Source organism: Salvelinus sp. IW2-2015, linkage group LG18 (genome assembly GCF_002910315.2).
Source record: "Salvelinus sp. IW2-2015 linkage group LG18, ASM291031v2, whole genome shotgun sequence".
In the NCBI taxonomy this organism is placed as follows: Eukaryota; Metazoa; Chordata; class Actinopteri; order Salmoniformes; family Salmonidae; genus Salvelinus; species Salvelinus sp. IW2-2015.
Window position 1 is genome coordinate 18,441,543 of NC_036858.1, and position 18,629 is coordinate 18,460,171.

At 41.9% G+C, this 18,629-nt stretch overlaps 1 protein-coding gene across 1 annotated transcript in view; it reads left to right on the top strand.

Annotated features, from left to right (window-relative positions):
- The window catches only part of svild (supervillin d), a 104,011-nt gene that overhangs the window by 38,604 nt on the left and 46,778 nt on the right, over positions 1 to 18,629 (top strand). The window contains 3 exon segments of the mRNA XM_024006934.1: positions 2,167 to 2,201; positions 8,963 to 9,027; positions 10,780 to 10,901. Coding sequence (XP_023862702.1) covers positions 2,167 to 2,201; positions 8,963 to 9,027; positions 10,780 to 10,901 — 222 coding nt within the window.

Below are 18,629 nucleotides of genomic sequence, written 5' to 3' on the forward strand. Positions count from 1 at the left end.
AGACTAGTTGGGTCAGGTTACMTTTTTTTTCTTCTTTTTTTCTAGTGATCTAGATCTCTGGCAACTTTTGGTCGACCAAGATTTTTTTTTAGCCTGGGACAGCTCCAGCGTACACCCACGGTGCTCAGAATGACTGAAATCACATTTAGATTATGGTAATTCATCTTAACAGAACATGCAACTCATTTAATGAAGCAGCCAATAAAACGTCATTTTCAAACATTTGCCAAAATGCAATTAGCGGGAAAACACCATTCTAAACAGTGCACATGCTAGCGGTTCCATATGTGACAGTTATGAACATCTCTGTTAGAAACCTAGAAAAAGGGGAATCTAAAGATGAAACAACTAGCATGGGTTGCTAATATGACAAGGATTGTGCCTTTGGTGTCTGGACAAGAAAGTTGATATGAAAGCCAATAGAACAGGAGAGAAATGGCAAAGCGATGGGTCCAATAGCGAAGTACATTTATTTTTTGGGTGCCATAATTAAATAATTACTCCTGTCTGTACAGAAATGAGTGAAGTAATTCAAAATACTTCACCAGAATMCATGACTTAGCCACAGAGGAATRGAGGATCATTAGCTTCTTTKAAAATAAATAGCTGTYTATTGTTTCATATCACAAGCTCGTAGGRCTATGCCTATTTGGGAAGGCTGCAATTTGGGTAGCGCGCGGCAATAGGCCGAGCTGATTATCGAGTTGCGGCTCTCAGAGAAAAGCATCTTAAATATGTGTGAAGATAATGTGTCTTGGGTATAATTTAGAATGTTGAGACAAGAAGGGGAGGGGTGTGTGGCAAGGATATAGGCTCAGCGCTCTCCCGCCAATTCTTGCACATTCATTGTTCTATTCACCATTTACATACACGGAGTGTACAAAACATTAAGGACACCTGCTCTTTCCGTGACAGACTGACCAGGTGAATCCAGGTGAAAGCCATGATCCCTTACTGATGTCACTTCAATCAGTGTAAATGAAGGGGAGGAGACAGGTTAAAGGAGGATGTTTAAGCTTTGAGACATGAATTGTGTGTGTGTGCCATCCAGAGGGTGAATGGTGCAAGACAAGATTTAAGTGCCTTGGAAAGGGCTATGGTAGTAGGTGCCAGGTGRACTGGTTTGTGTCAATAACTGCAATGCTGCTGAGTTTTTCACTCTCAACAGTTTCCCCATGTGTATCAAGAATGGTCCACATATCTCACATTAGTTGAATTTTAACTTCTAGATTGAGAAACAAAAACATTATTGATATGAAACTATTCCACAAAAATGCCCATATGAAAATCATAACTGGCACGCAGAATGGTAGAAATGGTCGGATTAATTCTATGCTTCCCCGGATTTGAAACTCATGCACCGCCTGTGAAGTCTTTATAAAATAATTGCCTCCAAGTTTCCATGGTCGGATTTTGCGTGGAGGCTACTTTGAAGCAAGGGAAGATATACCTCATAATATGCAATGAAACATTCAGGTTTCAAACAAGTGTGCTTTCAAAATGCATACGGCTTCCAGCTCACATTGTAAAGTGGTGGGTGACGCGTTGACAGAATGTTGCCTCCATTTGAACGGTGAGTGGGAGGCAATTACTTCAATTACACGTTGAGAAATAAAAATAGTAWCTCTTTTTTAATCGTTCACCAAAAACGTTTTTAGTATGTCATTGCATTTAGAATTGTTGTTGCACAATAAACGGGCTTATAAAAGCACATGTTTTACTTTCGCAGCAACCAGCTGAGGAACTACTAGTAGACATTCTGCTCACAATAGGCTCTGTGTGCGAGTGTGATAGTTGTGTTGGGTAAATGAGATGTATGATGACTACCGGAAATACACACAGGCCAATTTAATTCCACTAAATTACGCTAATCAACCTATAGACCGATAAGCATGACGGTCAAATGTATTTCCATCGACTGGTATTTCCATCAATAAATAGAAAGCATTATTTTGCAACAGGATTTTTTTCTCCTMGTCATTTTACGGTGGCAACATGTTTTAATCATTTTTTTAATCAGCTTTTCATCTTTTTGGGGGGGGGGGGGCTGATGGAAACCCTGGCGTGTGTTAGCAGGTGAAACCATGTCATCGTTTGTCCCCTTGCCACATATATCAGTGTGTGACCTCATTTGTCTTCTCTCGCTCTTTCTRTCTCTTTTAACAGCCTTTTGGAAGCTGGGGACGCCGAGGAGCCAAAAGGTAAGAACTCTGCTTTTACAGGCCTCAAAGGCACCATTGTACCAGTTTTTTTCTTTCCACCTCCTTTGTACACTCTATGCATTTCAATGTTAAAGGAAAGAGGCTACAGAGTGTACAGTACATTAAACAGATACACAGCTGCTATAGCTGTCGGGATAAGAGGGCATTGATAAGGCTAATGTCGCGCTTRGGAGCAGAATGAAAAGGGATTCTTCGGCCCAGAGCCTTTTCAGTTCAGGCTATGTTTGAAAGCTGGCCATCCCACCTCAGGGGTTCATGTTCAGCATCAAAAGCAGCGGTGGTGGCATAGGGTGAGGCCGTGTGTGCGTTGCTTGTGCTTGCGTCCGTGTGTGTGCGTTTGAGAGGGAGTGAGTATTCTGTGTGTCTTTGTGTGTGAATGAGAAACAGAGGGAGATTGTGGGTGACTTAAGTGCTACTGTGTTTAAAACAAGTGTGCGTGCATGACTGCGTGTGAGAAGGAGAGATGTTCAGGACCTGAAGGGAAAGTGGCAAAACGCTCTTTAATGTTGCAGCAGCTATTCCCGAATCCGGACCAATCCCAGTGCTTGTTCCGACACGGAGAGCTTGAGAGAGGGGAAATTGTGGAGTTAGACCATGGATCACTTCTTCGCTTCCTGACTCGCAACCGCACACTTCATTTTAACATTGGAGAAACAAAGCAGAGAAACAAACGAGACCGAGGAAGAAGCAGAAGAAAACAAGGGAGGAGAAAGGAGGCAGAGGAATCGAACTGATGATACAAAAAGGGTCAGAAGGAGAGAGGAGACTGGGAAAGGTAAGCTCTGTGGGCTCGTCAATTAGTGTGTATATGCAGAGTTGGCAAAGCCTCTGTTTTGCTTTTGGAGTTTTCTATTGGAGGAAGGGGAGTGGGGGGGGGTCAGATTCGGTGTCCCGTCATAGATAGTATGGAGTTCCCCATCCGTGAAACTGTTCCACTGGCAAGTGTGGCAGTTTAACTCTCTCAAATGGAAAAGGCTGGTCGAACTACGAAGAATGCTGGCTCAGCACATACAGTACCAGTCCAAAGTTTGGACACACCMACCCATTCAAGGGTTTTTCTTTATTTTTACTATTTTCTACATTGTAGAATAATAGTGAAGAAYTCAAAACTATGAAATAACACAAATGTAGAATCATGTAGTAACCAAAAAAGTGTTAAATATATTTTATATTTGAGATTCTTCAAAGTAGCCACCCTTTGCCTTGATGACAGCTTTGCACACTTGGCATTCTCTCAAGCAGCTTCAGCTGGAATGCTTTTCCAACAGTCTTGAAGGAGTTCCCACATATGCTGAGCACTTGTTGCCTGCTTGTCGGCTGCCAGGTCATCTGATGCAGCACTCCATCACACTCCTTCTTGGTCAAATAGCCCTTACACAGCCTGGAGGTGTGTGTTGGGTCATTGTCCTGTTGAAAAACAAATGATATTCCCACTAAGRGCYAACCAGATGGGATGGCGTATCGCTATAGAATGCTGTGGTAGCAATGCTYGTTAAGTGTGCCTTAAATTCTAAATAAATCACAGTGTCACCAGCAAAGCACCCCCACACCATCATACCTCCTCCATGCTTCATAGTGGGAACCACACATGCGGAGATCATCCGTTCACCTACTCCGTGTCTCACAAAGAAACGGCGTCTGGAACCAAAAATCTCAAATTTGGACTCATTAGACCAAAGGACATATTTCCACTGGTCTAATGTCCATTGCCCGTGTTTCTTGGCCCAAGCAAGTATCTTCTTRTTATTGATGTCCTTTTAGTAGTGGTTTCTTTGCAGCAATTTGACCATTAAGGCCTGATTCATGCAGTCTCCTCTGAACAGTTGATGTTGATGCGTCTGTTACTTGAACTCTGTGAATAATTTTTTMGGGGCTGCAATTTCTGAGGCTGGTAATTCTGCTGCAGAGGATACGTTCATTAGAGGTAGAGCTTCCTTTCCTGTGGCTGTCCTCATGAGAGCCAGTTTCATCATAGCGTTTGATGGTTTTTGCGACTGCACTTGAAGAAACTTTTCCGGATTGACTGACCTTCATGTCTGAAAGTAATGATGGACTGTCGTTTCTCTTTTCTTATTTGATATGTTCTTTCCATAATATGGACTTGGCCTTTTACCAAATAGGGATATCTTCTGTATACCACCCCTACCTTGTCACAACACAACTGATTGGCTCAAACGCGTTAAGAAGGAAAACAATTAAATTAATTTTTAACAAGGCTCACCTGTTAATTGAAATGCATTCCAGGTGACTACCTCATGAAGCTGGTTGAGAGAATGCCAAGAGTGTGCAAAGCTGTCATCAAGGCAAAGGGTGGCTACTTTGAAAAATCTCAAATCAAATATTTGTTTAACACTTTTTTTGGTTACTACATGATTCCATATGTGTTATTTCATAGTTTTGTCTTCTACAATGTAGAAAATAGTAAAAATAAAGAAAAACCCTTGAATTAGTAGGTGTTTCCAAACTATTGACTGGTATTGTACATTTCACTTACTTAAAAGTTGTCTAACTCCTTGAAAATAAGAGYAACGGGTGACGGTTTGAATTAATGTGTGAATTCCAACCACAGAGCTCAATTCTGGAGCGTCCCAAGAGATGCTGGGTAATATTCACATCAMCGCTGCTGGATCCATTGGCCCCTCCAGCCATCCCCGCTTTCCAATTGGCTCCCTGTCTTTCCCTGAGGGATACAAGCTGTTTCAAGATGAATGGGAAACACTTACGGAACAATTGCTAATCTTCAGAGGTGGACATGTTGCCAAGGCTTTTCCAGGCTTTTGTGTTTATTTTGATCTCTGCGAAAGGTCTAGGATGAAGTGATGAGGGCTGGACTTGAGTCAAACAGTATCTTAGAGTAGGAGTGATGATCTGGGATCAGTTTCCCCATGTCTGTATATCTTATTCATTATGATCAAGGCAAAATTGATCCTAGATCAGCACTCCTACTCTCTGACTCTTTGTCAAAATGGTTTCTGGCTTGAAGTCAAAACCCCCACTGAGCATAACTAGAGTGAAGCTCAACTTCCTTGGCTCGTGTGTGTGTGTGTGTGTGTGTGTGTGTGTGTGTGTGTATGTGTGTGTGTAATGGGTCTTTGCTGACTTGTGTCAGAAGTAGTTTTGAACAGCCGACTTCGGTGGATTTTGGATTACGTCAATGTGACGGCCACATGTAGCCGCACAGCTAAATATTCCTATCATTTGCACTTTAACATTCATTTCCACCAAATGTTTCATGACCAATGCATGGTTTTCATTTTAAAAATCTGACACATTTAAAAAAAAATGTTGCATATATTAATTCTAAATTAAGTGCACTCTCTTAGATTTATATTTCTAACATTTTATTCTAACAATTATTTCTATGTTTTACCATTTTAGTTTTTGCAGCTTTTTTTCTGGTTCCTTGTCTGCAGCATGGTGGCCYGTGTGCTGCTAATTGGCACGACAGTAGCTAGCTAATTTACATCTTTAATATTGAATTGAGCCACATTAAAGTAATCCGAAACACCATCTAACCAGTTATTAAATAGTATTATATGCAGTTATCTAAGCTAGCCAGCTAGCTAACTAGCCAGCTAGCTAACTAGCCTAGCTAGCCAACCACCAAGGTCAGCATAAGTAGCAAGCCAGAGCTCAACACGATTAACAACTCGAGACCAACTAGCACAGGCAGGAACCCACAGACCACAATTTAAACAACACCAGCAGATCAAAAACAAAGAGAGAGCAGAGACTTACACATTGATGCTTGGGGCCCAACCTATGGCAAGAGTGGCTGAGTTGCTAAGCGAGAGCCAGGGAGCGAGGCCCTTCAGAGGGATAGGCCGTTTCACCGGGCTGAGAGTCAGTGAGGCAGATAATCCAATAGCTATATAGCGAGGGAAATCCAAAGTAGATGGATTCCAGGAGCAATACTCCAGAACCGGCAGAGTGCACAGTAGACTAGGGAGACAGTCGGCAATCGGAAATGATCATACAACAGCACAGTCCAGACTCCGATGTCAGTCATCTAACACTAAGCCAACGTTGAAAAAGTAATTTAAAAAAATCTCTGGTAGCCTAATTCAGAGCTACCAGAGAAGCAAAGTTGACAAAACAAATAGGATGAAAATGAGGTACTAAACAGATGAGGTACTAAACAATTAAAGCAGGCAGGGAGGATTTTCTCCTTTCGTGAGAGCCTGAGGCAAGAAGGCACAAAGAGCCTGCCTGTTGAACATGCAGGATGCCTCACGTGTGGGGAATACTCGCTGATTGGTAATACGATAGCTTGTTTACATCACATTTTCTCGTGATTGGTGGATTGTAGCTCACCACCACCAACACTCGGTCTGGAATGTAATTACATGCTAGCATGGCTAGTGACTAAAGTTAGCCAGCTCGTGCTAGCTATTGAGCTAGCATACGAACTCTGTAGCAGAGTAGGTTCTCTTAATGACGGTCGATATAGTGCATTCTGAGTAGTTCCGAAGTTACCCGAAAAAAAGTTCAATATTTAAAACTCCAAAAACTATTAAAAATAAATTGTTATACAGTGCATTTGAAAAGTATTCAGACATTTGACCTTTTCCACATTTTMTTACATTAAAGCCTTGTTCTAAAATGTATTAAATACATTTCTTTCCTCATCAATCTACACACAATACCCCATAATGACAAATCGAAAACAGGTTTTTAGAATAAAATTTAAACAAAGACTGATGCCTTATTTACATAAGTATTCAGAAGTTTGGAACCACCAACGCTCTTCCTAGAGCTGGCCGCCCGGCCAAAATGAGCATTCGGGGGAGAAGGGCCTTGGTCAGGGAGGTGACCAAGAACACGACGCTCACTCTGACATGGCTCCAGAATTCCTCTGTGGAGATGGGAGAATTTTCTAGGACAACCAGCTCTGCAGCACTCCACCAATCAGGCKTTTATGGTAGAGGGGCCAGACGGAGGCCACTGCTCAGTAAAAGGCACATGACAGCCCGCCTGGAGTTTGCCAAAAGAKACCTAAAGACTCTCAGACCATGAGAAACAAGATTCTCTGMTCTGATGAAACCAAGATTGAACATTTTGGCCTGAATGCCAAGCATCACGTCTGGAGGAAACTTGCCACCATCTCTATGTTAAAGCCTGTGGTGGCAGCATCATGCGGTCGGGATGTTTTTCAACGGCAGGGACTGGGAGAGTCAGGATAGAGAGAAAGATGAATGGAGCAAAGTACAGAGATCCTTGATGAAAATCTGCTCCAGAGCACTCAGGACCTCAGACTGGGGTGACGGTTCACCTTCCACCAGGACAACAACCCTAAGCAAACAGCCAAGACAAGGCGGTAGAYGCTTCAGGACAAGTCTCTGAATGTACTTGAGTGGCCCAGCCAGAGCCCGGACTTGACCCCGATTTGAACTTCTCTGGAGAGACCTGAAAATAGCTTTGCAGCGATGCTCCCCATCCAACCTGACAGAGCTTGAGAGGATCTGCAGAGAAGAATGGGAGAAACTCTCCAAATACAGGTGTGCCAAGTTTGTAGCGTCATACCCAAGACGACTCGAGGCTGTAATCGCTGCCAAAGGTGCTTCAACAAAGTACTGAGTAAAGGATCTGAATACTTATGTAAATGTCATGACAGTTTTACATTTTTAATACATTGCCAAAAATGTTTTTGCTTTGTCATTATGGGGTATTGTGTGTAAGTTGAAAAAACAACAACAATTTAATACATTTTAGAATAAGGCTGTAACCTAACTAACAAAATGTGGAAAAAGTCAAGGGATCTGAATACTTTCAGAATGCAATATATATTATTTAAAAGTTCTTAAAACATTTTTTTAGGCTGTGGGAACATTGTCGGGATATGACAGGATGTACCGTGCATTCGGGAAAGTGTTCAGACCCCTTGACTTTTTCCACATTTTGTTACGATACGGTCTCATTTTAAAATAGTTTTTTCCCCCTCATCAWTTMAATCCATCTACACACAGTACCCCATAATGACAAAGCAAAAACAGGGTGTCTCTGGACAGTTTTTGTGTTTTAGGAACATATATTTTGTTTTGTCCAGCAATGTTCCGACCAGAATGTTCCCACAACCTAATGAAACATTCTGGGAACCTTTTGAAGAACATATAAAATGTGTTCTGGGAACATTCTTGCAACATCGGGCGAATTTCCATAAGTATGGCGATGACTGCCATCTCAGAGGCACATGTCTGTAAAACTTGTAAAACTGAAKCTGATGGGATATCCTCAGAATTCCCAGGCCCTTTTCTGCCGTTTTTCGCTCCTGGGAAAGACCCTTATCACTTTACAGAGCAGGTGGTGAATGTACAGTACTGTTCCCTCCCAGACAGAGTACAGAGTGTTCAGTCCAGCTATGGTAGGATTAGTGCGCGTATGTGTGGGTGGGAGGAAGTAGGTGTGTTTGTCTCTGTGTCGCTGTGTGTGTGACTGCATGTGCTCGCGCGTGAAAGCGAGAATGAGTTGTCCTTCTGTGTGCGAGTTTGCGTGTGTGCAAGTGGGCCTCACACCAACAAGCCAACCCTGTAAACAGCGTTACAGAAACAGCTGTTTTACAAACAAAACACACACAAAGACCTAATCCAAGACCTGAGGTGACTGATAGGTCGCTCATATCCTCCACAATAATGAAAGAATAACATTCTGATGTGAACCTGTGAATTTGTGCTTATGTGATTTTTGACCAATGTTTAAATCAAATCACATACACGTGTGCTAATATGTGTTTTTTTTGCCAGTAACTGACAGGAAGACTGATGACGGAGCCAAGATGAACATGGCTGCCAACATGTCTTTGATTAAGGTATACTCTGTGCGTGTGTGTACCTGTGTATGTAGAGGTGTGTTTATGTGCACATATGCCTCTGTGTACAGCCATGTATTTGTGCATACTTGTATGGGTGTTTGTCATCTGCAATTATGAATATGGCTATAGTACACAAGTATGAGTATTTTGCAGTTATGTTGTGTGTGTGTGTTACTTGGGCCCCATTCCAACAATCCTCAAATCTCAATTCCTCTTTCTTGCTCCATACATCTGGCCTAGTCCCATATCCCCCAAAGCTGATTACTCCAAAATATCCTCTATAATTGAGTTGTCCCGTAGAGTATACGGACTGACCCGCACCTGGAGTCAGACTTGGCTCCTCCACTCCCTTGGAGATTGGAGTACAAACCGAGCCAAGATTTGGAAAGGAAAAGAAAGCCTGTGTACTCAGGCATACTTAAGGCCATATGTACACTACCATTCAAAAGTTTGGGGTCACTTAGAAACAGTTTTAAGCTGTGCCAACATAATTGCAAAAGGGGTTTCTAATAATCAGCTAGCCTTTTTAAAATGATAAACTTTCAAGAATAAAGGACATTTCTACGTGACCCCAAACTTTTGAACGATAGTGTATATYAAAACAAATATCCCGGTACTGCCCCTTTTTTTGTGCACGTGCACACATTTTTAAACCAAATGACAGAAAAGCACAGTAACAGAGTAACTGACTTTTCCCAGGCTATTGGGCTTCCATGAGGGGATTGTYTAGTCGTAGGCCTAAAAGAAGGAAGCGGTGCTGTTGTGGTTCTATAATTGGCCTTATGAGAGTGCCAGGGGTTGGCCAAGTGGACCCAGATGGTAGCAAATGACAGTGTTTTAAGAAAGAGATGCACCCACTTTGTGTGTGTGTGTCTGTGGGTGCTCATACTCATGTACTCCATGAATGTGCGTTTGTTTATGCGGGAGTTGGTTATCTTTTATAATATATTGAATTGAGCTTTGAGGCTGTAGGCCCTGCACCACATACAGGAAAACAGACTAGTGTAGTGGTGGTGTGTGTTRGTCTTTGAGAATAGTTCAGAACCATAGATAAAGAGATGTATTCAGGGTCATATTCATAAGGGCCCATGGTAACATTTTTCAATGGAGAATGAGCATTTCTTATTGCACAATTTTGCGTTGTCCCTCTCTGTTCCAGTCCGTTTGTTTTTATTTCTTTGGTGCCTAATTAATACAACCCGGGCACCAAATAGATAGACACGTATACATTGTAGGCCTTCGACCGTATGGTTCTCATCGACATCTGCTCTGCTGTAGGTCTGGACTCACTTGTTGTCCAGTTCCCTGGGTGTTCTCTTTGTTTATTTATATTGAGGGCTCCAGTCCAGCACTGGCTGGCTGAGAAACACAACTCTCCTCGCTCSTCCTCCATCTCTTTCTCCTCCTCATCGAGTTTGTGAATGGATCCCCTATGTGTGGCAGAGTTGTGAAAAAAAGCCATATCTCAGACTGGCCAATAAAAGATTAAGATTGGCAAAAGAACACAGACACTGGACAGAGGAACTTTGGGGACAGTAAAACCACAATGTTGCCTCCCCATGGTTGTAGTAGGGTGAAGATGCCCCTAGASGCTGTTTTGGGTCAGATTCGTGTTTTCCCTTACTAACGGTTGAGGTTCGAATTAGGGGAGGGGAAGCTGATCCTAGAACTTTATCTATGGGAAACCTCACCCTGAAACCCCCYGGGACGCTGTCTGTGGGAAATACTCATAAATCCCTTTTCCACCAGGGGCTGGAGAAGACTGAAGAGTCGTCTCCCCTGACAACAGAGGGGAGTGGTCGCCATGCCAACAATGACAGCCGAGCGCACACCCAGCCAATCACAAGCAAGGAGATGGTGGCGGCAGGCAGGTAGGCGGCGTCGAGGAGATATTGTATTATATTTATAAGGTCATGGGATTGTCTACAAATTTGAATGATTATGCACTGGATTGTGGACTCAAAATATAAACATGAGCACACACACACAGTTGTTATATAAGTGTTTTCTGGTGTGTCGGAGCAACATGTCACTGTAGTCTGCTAGTCTAATGAGTCAGCACAGATAAAAACACAGCACAGTCAGCCTGTCAGATAAGTTGTATCACACGGTGGTGGTGTACATGTGTGTGTGTGTGTGTGTGTGTGTTGTGTGCGTTTTCCTGTGCATATTTTTTTGTGGGTGGCAGGTACTTGAACCGGTCACTTCAACTCCTCACTCCTCCTAGCAAAGTTGAACATTCCCCCAAGTCACCCACATCCCAAGTGGATAGTGCACCAATTACAGCCATGTTCTCATTACCATAGCTACAACAGTCTGCTTCCCATCGGCATGGCTTCTGTGGTCTGTCCGTGTGGTTGTCATAGCGGCCAGGCTAGTGCACCTGGTGCCGGTTGCACCAGTCGGTAAGTGGTGCAAGTGGTTAGTAAACTCTACGTCCGACATAAAATGTGCCTTAAACCGGACCTAAAAATGATACCTGTGGCACCACCTGGGTGTAAGCCCTTCTATGAGCTACGCCTGGGACAGATCCTACGCCTAGTAGGGAGCAGGCGTAGGGTGTTAAATTGGGACTATGTTATTTTATGATATGCACAGAAAATAATAGCAATCTATATTTTCAAAAGGATGTGAGTCTTGTGTTCATATTTCACAACCTCCGCGGGCTTTTAGCAAAATAATACACTTGATTTATGCTACATTTTTGCATGCTAAATGTGTCTAATTAGATATTAGCAAACTAATAGATGAGCTGCCACCACTTATTWGCCTTTGCGGATATAGTCGGGATATAGCCTAGGCTACTACGTGAGTGAAAAGCAAAGTAATCCGCCTGTTATACTAGGCTARCGTAGGCTACATAACAGGCTTTCAAAATGTTCTGATAACACTGTTAGACGAGCAAACTAGACTAAAGATCATTAACACTCAACTCAATTTGGCTAACACTTTCCCAGCCTAATTGTAACCAAATATCCAAATATCCAAACCAAATCTGAGTCCCCACGCTTGTCTCAAAGCATCGTGATAATGATGTCCCAATCATAACGGTGCTGAAATTATAGTTTTATCCACCACGGCTATTGCTTTAAAGTATTTAAAACGGTTGGATGACTTTGGGGAGTTTCAGTAAGCAACAATAATGACAAATGCCTTCAATGGCATTAGTGTCCTTTATACCAATATTTTCGTCATTCAGTGATATTCATTCCCACAWTAATTATTGATTGATCCATCCAGTTGTGGTTAAGAAAACGTGCGTGCATAGTGGTGGGCTTTGCGAAGMGATGGGACATACCTCGCAAAGTTTAGAACTGACGTAAAGATATTAACAGCCTAGAAACCATCGTTATGAAGCATCGAATCTCATGAATGCGCATTGCTTACGGCGGATTTATCTACGACTAGTCTTATTTTTGGTTGGTGCAACAGGTGTAAATTCTGACGTAGCTTCGCCCGACCTTGCATTTAAGACCACGTTTTTACACCCAACTGGTGCAACCGGACCCTGTTTTATAACCAGAGTTCCAGACTAACTTGCATAGCATTTCAAAGGGCTTTTTGATCAGTGCAACTCAGCATTCATCAGGCCAGTTTCACAGACTATTGTAGTGGTAGCAGATAATGGTCCCTAACATTTATATAGATGCAAACACTTTGTYTGCGTGTGTCTGTGGGTYCTCATACTCATGTACTTTATGTATGTGCGTTTGTTTATGCGGGAGTTGGTTATCTTTTATAATATATTGAATTGAGCTCTGAGGCTGTAGGCCCTGTATCACATACAGGAAAACACACTAGTGTAGTGGTGGTGTGTGTTCATCTTTGAGAATAGTTCAGAACCATAGATAAAGAGGTGTGTGTGTACATATATACATACATACACACATACTGTACATACAGTTGAAGTCGGAAGTTTACATACACCTTAGCCAAATGCATTTAAACTCAGTTTTTCACAATTCCTGACATTTAATCCAAGTAAAAAGCCCCTGTATTAGGTCAGTTGAGATCACCACTTTATTTTATGAATGTGAAATGTCAGAATAATAGTAGAGAATGATTTATTTCAGCTTTTATTTCTTTCATCACATTCCCAGTGGGTCAGAAGTTACAATCAATTAGTATTTGGTAGCATTGCCTTTAAATTGTTTAGCTTGGGTCAAATGTTTRGGGTAGCCTTCCACAAGCTTACCACAATAAGTTGGGTGAATTTTGTCCCATTCCTCCTGACAGCTGGTGTAACTGAGTCAGGTTTGTAGGCCTCCTTGCTCGCCTTTTCAATTCTCTGGCCTCACAGATTTCTATAGGATTTAGTTCAGGGCTTTGTGATGGCCACTCCAATACCTAGACTTTGTCCTTAAGCCATTTTGCACAACTTTGGAAGTATGCTTGGGGTCATTGTCCATTTGAAGACCCATTTGCGAACAAGCTTTAAACTTCCTGACTGAGTTCTGAGATGTTGCTTCAGTAAATCCGCATAATTTTCTGTCCTCATGAGGCCATCTATTTTGTGAAGTGCCCCAGTCTCTCCTGCAGCAAAGCACCCCCACAACATGATGCTGCCACCCCCGCCTTCACGGTTGGGATGGTGTTCTTCGACTTGCAAGCCTCCACCTTTTCCCTTCAAACATAACGATGGTCATTATGGCCAAACAGTTCTATTTTTGTTTCATCAGACCAAGGACTGATGTCCCCAATGTGCAGTTACAAACCGTAGTCTGGCTTTTTTATGGCGGTTTTTGAGCAGTGGCTTCTTCCTTGCTTAGTGGTCTTTCAGGTTATGTCGATATAGGACTCGTTTTACTGTGGATTATAGATCTTTTGTACCTGTTTTCTCCAGCACCTTACCAAGGTCCTTTGCTGGTTGTTCTGGATTGATTTGCACTTTTCGCACCAAACTACATTAATCTCTAGGAGAAGGAACGCGTCTCTTTCCTGAGCGGTAGATGGCTGTGTTGTCACATGGTGTTTATTCTTGCATACTATTGTTTGTACAGATGAACGTGGTACCTTCAGGCGTTTGGAAATTGCTCCCAAGGATGAACCAGACTTGTGGAGGTCTACAATTCTTTATCTGAGGTCTTGGCTGAGTTCTTTTGATTTTCCCATGATGTCAACACTGAGTTTGAGTAGGCCTTGAAATACATCCACAGGTACACCTCCAATTGACTCAAATGATGTCAAATCTAAGCTTCTAAAGCCATTGACATAATTCTTTATTTTCCAAGCTGTTTAAAGGCACAGTCAACTTAGTGTTTGTAAACTTCTGACCCACTGGAATTGTGATACAGTGAAATAATCTGTAAACAATTGTTGGAAAAATGACTTGTGTCATGCACAAAGTAGATGTTCTAACCGACTTGCCAAAACTATAGTTTGTTAACAAGACATTTGTGMAGTGGTTGAAAAACKTAAGTGCCTGTAAACTTCCAACTTCAACTGTACATACATACACACACAGACTGATCAAAAAAATAAACATGTAAACTGTTGGTCCCATGTTGCAGCCAACATTTCCATATGGGCCCCACATGGAAATGAAGGGCTGTTCCATGGGCCCCATTAGGGGAAACCCAACAAGGACCTACAAAGTGGGCTTAAACCTGAGGGCCATGTGGGTTATCACACTTACCTACATGGGTCCCAGGTGTTTACCCAAATGGATGTGTATGTGCAAAAAGTAGGCTGTACCATTTTTTAAATATATTTTTCTCAATTGTGCTGTCCACCTGGGACCAAACTGGCTTTGTTCTGTCTCCATGCAGTACCCAGATGTTGTTGCCCGAGCAAGCTTTCTTAAGAGATGACAAAAGCAGTTRTTTATAAAAAATAAATGAATGTTTATTTATAGCACATGCTCAGATCAAATAGAATGCAGGAACTCTGATTACAGGTATAGTTAAAGAAAATTACCAATGTGCACATTGGTTTACTCACACTTTATACAATCCCAAAAATGTGCATGTCAGCAATGAAGTTGTCGCCGTGTTACCACTGTCAGGTTCTGACTCTTCTTCATCCAAGTCGGAGTCTGTCTGCAGATCAGAAGTTTCCTCTGCTTTTTAAAAAAGTTAGATCCGGGTTTGTTCATAGGTAGCTGTGAAAATAAAACAAACTATTTAGGCTACTGATCTAGTGCAACATTTCATATCCAAGGACTCTAAATGGACATCTTAACTGGGACCTAGTTGGGTTAACCTTTTGGGCCAGACATGGACAAACCCATGTGGGCTACAACATGGGTCCCTATGGCAGCATTTACTCAGGCAGCCCAGTACTAATGCTTTTTCCACAAATTGGTCTTTTGTCCAATCAGATCAGCTCTTTTGCCCATAATCGGGCAAAGATCAGAATTGGGCTGCAAGTGTAGATGTAGCCAAATGGACCATTTACCATTTTTAATGGGCTGTCGTTGACATACATTAACCTTATTCCCTTATGATTTATATAGTATTTTTTTTRCCATTTAATATTTTTTGACCATTTAGAATCAATTCAAGATCATGTAATTAGAATTTTTCTGGTCAGTCTGTTATAAAAGGTTGATTTAGCTAGCTCAATAATTTACCATGGTATTTATTTTACTTCAGTTAGTGTAGGAGGCCAAGTTTCTAATTTGTTTCGTTTCGGGTGTGTTTCATTTATTTATTTTGAAAGTAACAACAGTTATAAAATAAATACATACATTTCACACAAAAAAGACATGAATCCTTCAATCGATTCCAATAAAGATTTGATTCCTTAAAAATAATAAATTCCCAATATATTAAAGCATGTAAATCACGAATCATTTCCAAAGCGATTCCTGAACAATTCATCAACTTTCTGACCAAATGGCAGGCGTCATTCTGCTTCATTGTATTTGCCACGGTAGCTACAAACATGGCTTGAAATTTGGACCGAGTATGCCAACAGCCGACAAATACAGCGAGGGCCGCGTAATTAGCTACTGAGAAATATACACTCACAAAGCACGACATAGTTAACTCAGTGGTTCAAACATGTGTTTCCTTTACTACTAATGCAAGTTTGTTCAACTATTTTGCTAACGTTAGCTCCCGTGCAAAACGTGCTAGCTAGTGAAAGTATTCAGACCCCTTGACTTTTTCCACATTTTGTTGCATTACAGCCTTATTCTAAATTTGATCAAATCGTTTCCCCCCTCATCAATACACAATACCCCATAATGATTAAGCAAAAACAGGTTGTTAGATCTTTTAGCAAATTCACAGGTCTCTTCAAGTCCGGGCTCTGGCTTGGCCACTCAAACACATTGAGACGTGTCCAGAAGCCACTCCTGCGTTGTCTTGGCTGTATGCTTAGGGTTGCCAGGTTGGAAGGTGAACCTTCGCCCCAGRCGGAGGTCCTGAGCGCTCTAGAGCAGGTTTTCYTCAAGAATCTRTCTGTACTTTGCTTCGTTCATCTTTCCCTCTATCCTGACTAGTCTCCCAGTCCCTGCCGCTGAAAACATCCCCACAGCATGATGCTGCCACCACCATGCACCATGTTTCCTGCAGATGTGATGCTTGGCATTCAGGCCAAAGAGTTCAATCTTGGTTTCATCAGACCAGATATTTTTTCCCCCATGGTCTGAGAGTCCATTAGGTGCCTTTTGGCAAACTCCAAGCAGACTGTCATGCCTTTTACTGAGGAGTGGCTTCCGTCTGGCCACTCTACCATAAAGGCTTAATTGGTGGAGTGCTGCGGAGCTTGTTGTACTTCTGGAAAGTTCTCCCAACTCCACAGAGCAACTCTGAAGCTCTGTCAGTGACCCCTTCTCCCCCGATTGCTGTTAGGCCGGGTGGCCAGCTCTAGGATGAGTCTTGGTGGTTCCAAACTTCTTCCATTTAAGAATGATGGAGGCCACTGTGTTCTTCGGGACCTTCAGTGCTGCAGACATAGTACCATTCCCCAGATCTGTGCCTTGATAGAATTCTGTCTCTGAGCTCTACGTACAATTCCTTCGACCTCATGGCTTGGTTTTTGCTCTGACATGCACTGTCAACTGTGGGACCTTATATAGACAGGCATGTGCCTTCCCAAATCATGTCCAATCAATTGAATTTACCACAGGTGGACTCCAATCAAGTTGTAGAAACATCTCAAGGATGATCAATGGAAACAGGATGCATCTGATCTCAATTTTGAGTCTCATAGCAAAGGGTCTGAATACTTATGTAAATAAGGTATCTGTTTTTTTTATATTTTCAAAAATGTCAAAACCTGTTTTTGCTTTGTCKGTATGGGGTTTTGTCGGTAGATTTGAAGGGGGGAAATATATTTAATCCATTTTAGAATAAGTCTAACGTAACAAAATGTAGTCAAGGGGTCTGAATACTTTCCGAAAAGTGTAACTAGTTAACATTAGCTAGATAGCTCAACAGGGCAGTATATAGTTTGTGCGAATTGACGCGGCTAGCTCACTCGACAACACACGTCCTATCGCGCAACAGTAAGCCAAGGCCTAGCATGTAGTGACATGGCTAGCTAGCTAACTCAACAAAAAGCCTTTTTGAGCAAAGTAGCTAGCTAGCCATTGTTTCAGCTCATCTTGAGCTAGTTAAAGTTAGCAACATAGRGTCAGCTAGCTAACGTTAGCTTACTAGCAACCATGCCAAACATTAGCTAGCTAACATTYGTTATAAAGAGGCTGCAGCCAGCCAACAGCAGAAAATACCAACACGGATTAGCTAACTAGTTAACAACATGAAAAACATTACATTTAGTCAGTTTCACCCACCGGCCAAATCACTGTAGATTTCTAGCTAACGTTGTCTTGCCTGGACATGTAGCTACAATCCCAACGTTTACTGTACTGTCTTTAATTTAGCATGTTAAATTCCGTCACGTTCCCCTCGCTRCTCAAAATATTGAATGCTCATGCCATTTCCCAAATAATTTGACACATTTGTTTACATCCCTGTTAGTGAGCATTTCTCCTTTGCCAAGGTAGTCCATCCACCTGACAGGTGTGGCATATCAAGAAGCTGATAAAAAAAAGAAGAAAAAAAAGATCATTACACAGGCACAATTTATGCTGAGGACAATAAAAGGCCACCGATATCTCAACCGCAGACCACGTGTAACCACGCAAGAACCAGGACTTCGACATCTGGCTTCTTCACCTGCGGGATCGTCAAAGACCAGCCACCCGGACAGCTGATGAAACTGGGTTTGCACTAGAGGTCGACCGATTATGATTTTTCAACGCCGATACCGATTTATTGGAGGACCAAAAAAAGTCGATACCGATTAATCAGACGATTTTTATTCATTTATTTATTTGTAATAATGACAATTACAACAATATTGAATTAACACTTACTTTAACTTAATTTAATACATCAATAAAATCAATTTAGCCTCAAATAAATAATGAAACATGTTCAATTTGGTTTAAATAATGCAAAAACAAAGTGTTGGAGAAGAAAGTAAAAGTGCAATATGTACCATGTAAGAATGCTAACGTTTAAGTTCCTTGCTCAGAACATGAGAACATATGAAAGCTGGTGGTTCCTTTTAACATGAGTCGTCAATATTCCCAGGTAAGAAGTTTTAGGTTGTAGGTTGTAGTTATTATAGGACTATTTCTCTGC